Source organism: Pinus tabuliformis, chromosome 3_1 (assembly GCF_031772625.1).
Source record: "Pinus tabuliformis cultivar Carrire ecotype Pingquan chromosome 3_1, CPIR1, whole genome shotgun sequence".
Classification (NCBI taxonomy): Eukaryota; Viridiplantae; Streptophyta; class Pinopsida; order Pinales; family Pinaceae; genus Pinus; species Pinus tabuliformis.
This window is the reverse complement of record NC_142301.1, coordinates 765897740-765907077: the sequence shown is the minus strand read 5'-3', so window position 1 is coordinate 765907077 and position 9338 is coordinate 765897740. Positions and strand designations below refer to the sequence as shown.

The following is a 9338-nucleotide window of genomic DNA, read 5'->3' as shown; positions in this document are numbered from 1 at the left end:
AGTTGGTCATGTTTCACTCAACATTATCTGAACTTTTTATTTTGAACTGGCTCATAATCAAGTGTTTTTGGATTTTCTCAATTTGTTTCCATTTTGAGATGGGAGTGCTGTTAGCCCACAATTCAACCCATATAGCATCACTAGACAAACTAAGAGTCCAAAAAGCACTTTAATCGTTTTCCAATCCCACAACTCTCCCTCTCTAGATCTGTTTTGAGGAGCATATAATGCTTTCCACCCTCATAAAATTCTCTTCTTTCTACAGTCTGCCCAATTAAATTTATTGTTCAAATCAATCCCAGTATACTTATACTCATTTACTTCAAAAATATTTTCTGAAAAGAAAATTATGCTAGCTCTACTTCCTTTTATTAAAAAATATGCTTGCTCTACTTATATTCTATATAATATATATATATATGTAATTATTGTGAGGAATAATATTATAGTATAATTTGTCTGGTGTAAAATCTAACTGTCCCCCGTCTCTCTATTTCTAACATGAAGTGTTCGAACAAGAGTGAATCTAGGAGTAAGTCAGCCTCTCTATCACGATCAAGGTTTTATCATCACGGCCGCATGTTGGTCGCAACTCATTCTCCATATCCAAGTCGTGGTCGCTTTCCAAGACACCACATTCAATGTGTATCTGGAGCTCTAATTGGAGCCGGAGCCTGACCGGATTTTGCCAGATCTGGAGACTAAAAAGAAATGTCAGCCACGTGTCAGACGGACCAATCCACTATATAGTGAGAGAGTTGTTGACAATGGATTGACACTGCAATTGCACAATGTTGTTTTTTATCAAGTAATATGAAGTAGGAGTGTTCTATAATGAAATTTTTTTGGAGATTTTGGTGACAGAATCCGGACAAGAAATGAGGTTAAATCTTGATTTGTTGTAATTAAATGGTTTTTTAACTGCATATTTGGATTCAGCACCCTGGAAAACTTCTGGGACGCTTTGATTGTGCAGAAACTAGCTATCAAACTTGCGATTCCAATAAATTGCTGAGGGATTTTGACATGAAAAGGCCACTGGAAAAGCTTCCAAAAAATCACATTATAAACAACTTCTATGAAGTATACCCGCGAATTCCTTAGGGAGTAGTCTACGGAGGCAGTAGAATGGCCCCTTTTCCGGAGTAGTCTACGGAGGCAGTAGAATGGCCCCTTTTCCGGCTCCGGCTGCCGGAAATTTCTTCCTCTTCCGCCACCATCTCTCCGCTTCTCCGCCACCCTCCCGGTCCGCCCTGACATTTCCCTGACATTCCTGCCTGACATTCCTGAGCTGTAATTCCCTCGCGAAGTAATCCCCATTCCCTCCATTCGAATTCAACACCCGCGCCCATTCCCTCCCTTCGAATTGTGGTTTCGCTGTGCTCTGATCCTCTGCGAACTCCTTCCGCACTGCAGCTCGGAGGCCCCTTACTCTGGTTTCGCTGTGCTCTGATCCTCTGCGAACTCCTTCCGCATCGCAGGTACCCTCCAAAACACAGTGGTTGGCGGTGGTGCTGTCGCTAGCAATCTCCTCCGTCTTCAGCGTTCCAAAACACTTATTGGAGGGCGAGCGGCGAGCCCCTTAGAAGCATCCTACGACTGAATACGTGCACTCATAATGAACCACATAATAGGATATTCCATTTTTTTTTGTTGATTTGTGCAGACAGGTGCGGAGGAAGAAGAGGATCGCAAGTTACCTGTTACCTCTTTTCTGCAGCTTGCCTTTCTAGGCCTTTATAAATTCGAAGCAACAAGAGGAATGGGGTACCGCAGTCCTGGTCCCATTGACCCCTCAGCCCAGCACCCGGCAAGATTTGATTCCTCGTGCGCGCAGAGAGGTACAGAAACTTTTCCAGTCTATCATTCGCCTTTAAATTGGAGCACTCACTCTGGTAAAGTCTCGGTATTACAGATACCCGAGATTGAGGCGAACTGACCAAGGGGCGACCGCGTTATGATGAAAGATTATATGGAGAAAAAGGGGAAGGTGTCCGGGAGCAGGCCGAATGCAAGTAATGGATCACTGCATAGACATGCTCACATGAGCAGCTCTGGTGGAGCAGTTGGGGTTCATGGACTTCATGGCAATCCCAATCTCAGGCAACAAGATGATCATCATCAGGGGCGTAGCATCCAAAGATCTCGGAGCTTCTGTGGGCGCCCTTTTCAAAATGAAAAAGTTGGGGCAGCTTCATCTACATCATCAAAATTGAAAAAGAATGCAGGGACGATGAAGAGAAGGCCAAAGACACATCCAGAGCTTCTCAATCGGGACGATCGCCCTGTTTTAATGAAAAACAAGAAGATGAATACTCCACTGGAGGCATTAAGCGCTAATAAGTTACTGGTTACCGTCACGGTTGCGCAGAGCATTGGTCCTCTGCGTTTATTACTCTCTAAAGATGCAGCAGTGGAGGATGTGATTAAAGCAGCACTGGTTCTTTATGCCAAGGAAGGGCGTAAACCACTTCTCAGCAGTGATCCAACTTCCTTTGGCCTCCATTACTCACAGTTCAGCATCGACTGTAAGTATTTTGATTTGTTAGTACTTGAATTTGTTTGTTCTTGTTTTGTAAAACTGCATTAAATTTTTTACAATATATTTTCAAGAAGTTTAAACTTTGATCCCCTGTATTTTCTAATCTTCAGAATTTAACTGCATTTAAGCCTGTGATACAAAATATTTTCAAGAACTTTAAACTTTGATCCCCTGTATTTTCTAATGTTCGGAATTTAACAGCATTTGAACCTGTGATACAAAATATTTTTTAATGTTCGGAATTTAACAGCGTCTGAACCTGTGATACAAAATATTTTCAAGAACTTTAAACTTTGATCCCCTGTATTTTCTAATGTTCGGAATTTAACTGCACTTAAACCTGTGATACACGATAATTTCAAGAACTTTAAACTTTGATCCCCTGTATTTTCTAATATTTGGAATTTTACTGCATTTAAACCTGTGATCAAGTGATGGCTAAACAGATTTAGGTAACCAGCAGATTATCATCCCATTCTGTTTGTTTGAACTAACTGAATATTTTTCGCCTCTTTTAACTCTGTATCTGAGTAATTGGACTTTAATTGCAGGTTTAAATCCAACTGATAAAATTAAGGACCTAGGTTCCCGCAATTTCTTCTTATGTTCGAAGGAGAAAGCAAAGGAGAACTGCATACTAAGTTTCCAGAGAGGAGAAACAGTTGTTTCAGAACGTTTGTGCTTATCTCCATCTCCATGTGGAAAAGATGTCCAGAATATTTCTAGAACAACACAACCGTGGTACAAGCAGCTGATTCAGAATTTCTTGATGGATTGGGATTTTCTGGTACAGAAACTGAACATTTGATATATACATTCGAAGAAGCTGGGTGATGTTTATGCGTCTGGCGCTCCATTGACTGTTGCGCGAAATAACACCTTTGTTCATACGGCAATGGCGGGAGTGGTGGACCAGATCTGCAGAATTTTACCCAGCCGTTCGGTTGTTGTTATCCTTACCAATATACTGGAAAATTTTCCCACGCTGTGAGAAGGAAATTTACTAATCAGAGATACAAGGCAAATCTTGTAAATATTCATTTGCTTTATTTTTCAGTGAAATATAATTTCCTTCTAAAAATATTGATTAAAATAATATGCAGCGTGGAGAAATTGAAACTAAAACTGTCCGGATTAATTATTTTATTTTATGTTTTGTTTTTTTATTGGAATTTAGTTATATTATTTTATTTTATTGTGTAATCCCACAAATTACGATTTTTATTATTTAAAATATATTTTAAAAAGTATGAATAATCAATATTTCAATAAAATGTGAATTATATAGATTTCAAATTTATTATTTTAACAAGTATATGTCAAATTTTAGATAAAAATGAAAAAGAAGTCTAGGTCAAATTTTAGAATATTTTAAAAAATATGAATAATCAATATTTCAATAAAATGTGAATTATATAGATTTTATAACTCAAATTTATCATTTTAACAAGTCTATTTCAAATTCTAGATAAAAATGAAAAACAAGTCTATGTCAAATTTTAGATAAAAATGAAAAAAATACGAAAACATAATAAATTAAAAACTATTCAATTTAAACTCACATTCTTAACTCTGATTTAATAACTGGCTCAGTTTTAATTAACATAAATCGAAAAAAAATGATATTATTTTCCACGAGATATAACCAAAGTTCAAGATGAATAGGTTCCTGTTCATCCTTACAACTACATGACCTACGCCTATTTCTTGAAAATTTGTCTTGTCATCTCAACTATATGACCTACACCTATTTCTTGAAAATTTGTCTTGTCATCTCAAAGAATATTATCCTTGAGATGGTGGTTCTCCCTTCAAGATGCTTTGCTACTTTTGTCAATTTCTAGAACATTACTAAAATATAGTTATGTTCCCAATGGGTGGAACCTTGGTATAAGCATAGAATGCAAGTGAGAGAGGAGTTAATTAGAGTGATGGTTAAGCCTAGTTGTAGATTTTAACATTTTATTACAGTAGTAAATTTTTTGAGTGTACTTCATCTTAGAGTATTGAAACGTTCCTCCCGTTTCAAGTAGGCAACCTTCATCATAAGAGAATAAAAATAACTTGTAAAAGTGGATAATCCACTTATAATATTTAGGGCATTTTGATACTTTAGCATGAATTATATTCCAAAAGATCTATTATTATTTTAGTTTTTTTTTTTAAATTCAATAGTTTAGAGATTAAATACTCAACAAGGTAGGATCATCTTAATTGTTAGGTAGGATCATCTTAATAAAGATAAGGGATTTGAGTATTTATAGTGTAAGGGAAGAATTTAGAATTTGTAATATAAATAAGGATTTATATAAAAAGTTGTACATTTATATTTGAAAAAATAATTATACAAATAAACTAGTGAGGTTGTAAGAAGTGATTGTGTGGGAATATTGTGAGTAAGAATAACAAATGACAATCTTAGAGCTTTAAAACCAAGGTATTGTCGATGTTTTAGGATTTTTAATAGTTGGAAATTGGGTTTGTTGAATTTTTTGATAAAAATGTCTTAAATGCTTTATGTTGGGTGTGCGTTATGTTCTTTCTACGACTAGTCCCACACACTACATGTTGCGCTAGGTACAACGGGGATATCATGGCAGGTGGTAGTGGGCATTGCCTTGAGATTTTTTTTCATGTGAACCCAATAATAGCACAGGGGATTCACTTAATGAACCTCTGACATATAACATGCGTTCGTGACATATTAAACAATACCTACATATTGGAAAATCCCTCTAAAAATCACATTATTTACCCCCCTACCAATATGAATGCAATACAACTTCCCAATTTAAAAATCCCCTACTTTCACTAGATATTGTAGGTATCTATTTTTTCATTAACTTTTTTTATACCCATTTATATTTTTTCATTAACTTTAAGCTCCCTTTTTCATATTTGTCAATATAAAAACCCTTTACCCCCTATCTATCCCCCAATATATTATGTCATTTTTCCCTCAATACATATCCCCCAATATGAACCCACGTGGCAAGCTATTGCCTGTGTTCCCTGCATCTGTGCGAGCTTGCCTTCAATTGTTGCTGTGGTGGTGAAGGTCTCATTGATCTAAGGCTCAATGCACACCTTCAAGACTGATTCTTTGAGCCATGTTGCGTCCACCTGTTCTTTCAGCGCTTTGGCATGTTGCACCTGAGGGAGCCTCTGAGTGAGGGCCACCATCTGCGCAGTTCCTTTCACGCTCTCATACTTCTACTGGAGTTCTCACGCCTCTGTTTCTAAGCGCTGGATGTTGGGGTCCTCTTGCAGGTTTGTGAGGACCTCAAATGACTCCTCCAACATTCTAGTGCAGTCTCTCACTGCACTTCTGATCTCGTTTAGTCCCACTGTAATAGCATTGCCACGCTATTCTTTTACCTCCGGAGGGGGGGATGATTGCGCCTTTAATCACAGCTCTACGATTTGAAGGTTCAGCTCCAACTAAAGTTTTTTCATTTCCTCCCATGACTCGCGCACCCCTGGTGCTATCCTGTGGATGTGCACCTCTGTTGGTGTGTCTGTTGGGATGGTCAACTCAAGGATGCTTTGACAAGCTTTGTCCAGTACCTGTACCAGTTGTCAATTTTTCGACACCACTTTGTCGCGCTACAAGCTCAACTGTTCCATGTTGATTTTCTGCTCGCTTAGTACTTGCAGCACACGGCTCTCCCTAGCCCGTAGTTCTACAGTAATCTCATCCTGCAGAATGTATAATTTCTCCCACGGGAGTGTAGCCATGTTGATGTTGATACCCTTCAATGTGCTAATCGTAGGCTTGTCAGCCTCATTTGTTGTCCCCAGTGCCCCCTTCGGCAGCACTATGGTATTTGTCACCTGAGCACATAGCATCTGCCCTACTGCCGTTATCTCGACTGTGAGGCTGGTCAAAAGGGTACCAGCCTGAGGAGTGTGCACCTGCAATTCCTACAACTGCTCTCTGAAGGCCCCCAACTCAATCTGGTTCTCCTAAACAAAATTCTAGAGGACCTCGGAGGTGACATCGTGCACTGTCTCACCGATGTCATGCAAATCACCGTCAGTAAGGGTGATCAGGTCAATAGACAACTTCAATGCCTTGACCTTCTTGTGCCGCCCCATCCACTCAGTTGGGTGCTAGCACTTCAACTTTGTTGACGCGGTTTGTGGGTCCGCGCCTCCCTCCTATTCATTTGCTTCCTGCCCATGCGAAGGCGACTTTTGGTCCTTGTGGGCCTTTTCGGCTGCCTCCTGCGCTGCTGCTACTGTGCAGCCTTTTTCTGTTCAGCTGGTGTCTGTGTAGCGTCCCGCGCCTCCTGCACTTCTATTGCGGCTTCCTCCTTCCTTCTCTTCTCTGCCAACTGCGCCATGTGCAGTTTGGCCTCTGCCTTCTTCCTATGCGCTACAGATTTCTCTATTGCCGCAATGTCTGGAGCGCGCAACTCTGATGGCCATGTCTCTAGTACATTCAAGACTACATCGTCCATGGCTACAAAGGGTAGCTCTTTCCATTTCTTGGCTGGGTCCTTGCGTGCTATGATGTATATGTTGTGGAGGTCCACCTTAAACACTGAAAAAATTTGCAGGTTGTTGTTGACAGTGGGTGATAACCTCAGCTTGCGGTTGATCCCCATTTTGAGGTTCATCTCCATGAACACCCAAAATATCTTACTATCGCAGATCCGGTTTGCATCCTTTGTGGCCTAAAGCGAAGCGTACTTCGTGGCCTCCCACAGATCCTTGTCAATTGTGGGGAACTGACTATCCTCCGGTAATTGAGAAAAAGTCTTTGCGCGTGGTTGTACCCTTGGACCTTGCAGAAGGATCATGCTCCATAGATCCGGTGGGCGACTACGATAACGATGATGAATTGGACTACTTCTACAAGATAACCATGTGAGAGCAAGACTAGGTGAATTCGACTGTGGATGGATGAATCTCATGGAAGCACGAAAGCTCCTGCACATTGGATTTGGACAAGGAAATAGAACAATGGCAGAACCAGTGACATGAGGTAACCACACTGAACTGTAACATGATGACGAGATCCTGTGTTGCGTATCGATGGAGGTGAGGGATCTGCCTATGTATGATGGGTTAAGTGAGGTGGATGACTTCCTGAGCAGATTTGAAAGTGAGGTGCCAGAACACAACGTTTCGAAGCTTTGAAGTGGGTACTGTGCGCTATGCCTGTGAAGTGGTGGGGTCCGCACCAAAGAAGCTTTGAGGATTGGTGCAAATGTAGAAGGATGATGTGCATGCAGTTTGGGAAGCCTCAGATGCAGTTAACAGACAATATTGTCAAACGAAACGGTCCGCGCGCCCACCTATCTATATGGATGTAGAAATATGGTGCGAAAACTACGCGGATGCACACAGTCTTCGCATTAGGAAACACAATCAGTAAGTAGGTGTGGGAAAGGAAATGGCATGAACAACCCCTCTGGTTGGAGCCGTGAAGTATGGAAAGACCAAGTGTGGAGAAGGATATCCATGTAGAAGCCTTTAACAAAGTATGTGAAGCGCTTAACAAGGTCCATAATGCGTAGCGGACTGACTGGGAATTGCCCGTACCAGTGGTTCTATGGGCCTATAGAACCACGTGTAAGAACCTGACGGTGCAGGCACCTCTGAGGTTGGAGTATGAAGCAAACACTGTAAGCCCCATAGAGCATGAAATACCTAGTCTATGCATGGAAGCACCAGTAGATACGAAGGTTCGCGGAACCTTGGAAGAAGAAATCCAACAGGGCAATTTTAGGCTCCAAGAACTTGAGAAAGAAAGGGTACGATTAAGGAAGAAAAGTGCTTTGGTAGAAGCAGAAATCAAAAAGTTGGAGGATGAGATAAAGGAATATTTTCTTGATAAGAAGACTTGTGTGATAACACAGGATGCGCACGATCACGTTGACAAGTTTGAGGACTATCGTCACAAATTGATCAGTCTGATGCCTTGGCTTGGACCACACATTACTAAGCGAATCAACTAGGGTGGCACGCTACAGATGATAAAGTGCGCGACGCCGCCAGTAACAATAAAAGATGGGAATTTTCCATGAAAAGTGACGGATGATTAGATGACACCCTATATAGGTGGCGTGACCACTTGATTAGTTGTGGAAAGTATAGTCTTAATGCTCCTGGCAGTTGAAAGGAGGCGCAGGACTATAAACTATTCTGCCCGAGAGCTGTGCGATGCTGGAGCTGCGCGCAGAAGCAAAGAGTCACAAGGTTCACGCCTGCACAAGGGGGGCTAAGCTACCACGTAAGTTGGCTAGAAAATGACTGTTGAAGTCACTATTCATGATGTGATGCTCGACTTGAGACCAAATGGAGTGGGCGACAGGCATTTAAGATGTGATTTATGGGCAAGATTTGGGAAAATCTGCTGCCAAGGGAGCATTAATGAACCGAATTTGGGGGGAATAGTCGAATTCAAATTCAAAAGGTGCTATAAATTACAAAGGGATGCCCAGCACACAACACTTGGTCATTTTCAAATTGAGCAGTTTTATACCCCACATAGCCTGAGTAGAGCCCTGTTTGACCTGTGCAAAATGTTAATTGAGCCCCTGAGTACGCGAGTGATAGATTTTTGGTCGGACACGATGGAAACATCTGAGGAAGTTATGGAAATCATAGAGATGACGGCCGAAGAGGCCGTGCAGGCCCTGACTGTGGGAGATGCCTTGAAGGTGCCGAGATTGTGGCAAAAATCCCTAAATCCCCATGCATGCCAAGACCAAAGAAATACAAACAAGCGATGGTTCCCGTATGTGTGTCCCTGCTAAACCCGCTGTGCACTAGGCCGACAATGGAG

The 9338-nt window shown here is 41.2% G+C and overlaps 1 protein-coding gene across 1 annotated transcript; it reads left to right on the top strand.

Moving 5' to 3' along the window:
* Window positions 1-1584: 1584 nt before the first annotated feature.
* Window positions 1585-3525, top strand: LOC149189631 (uncharacterized). The gene is made up of 2 exons (XM_089413249.1): window positions 1585-2528; window positions 3094-3525. The coding sequence occupies exons 1-2, from the start codon at window positions 1958-1960 to the stop codon at window positions 3348-3350; spliced, it is 828 nt and encodes a 275-aa protein (XP_089269375.1). The 5' UTR covers window positions 1585-1957; the 3' UTR covers window positions 3351-3525.
* Window positions 3526-9338: the final 5813 nt, after the last annotated feature.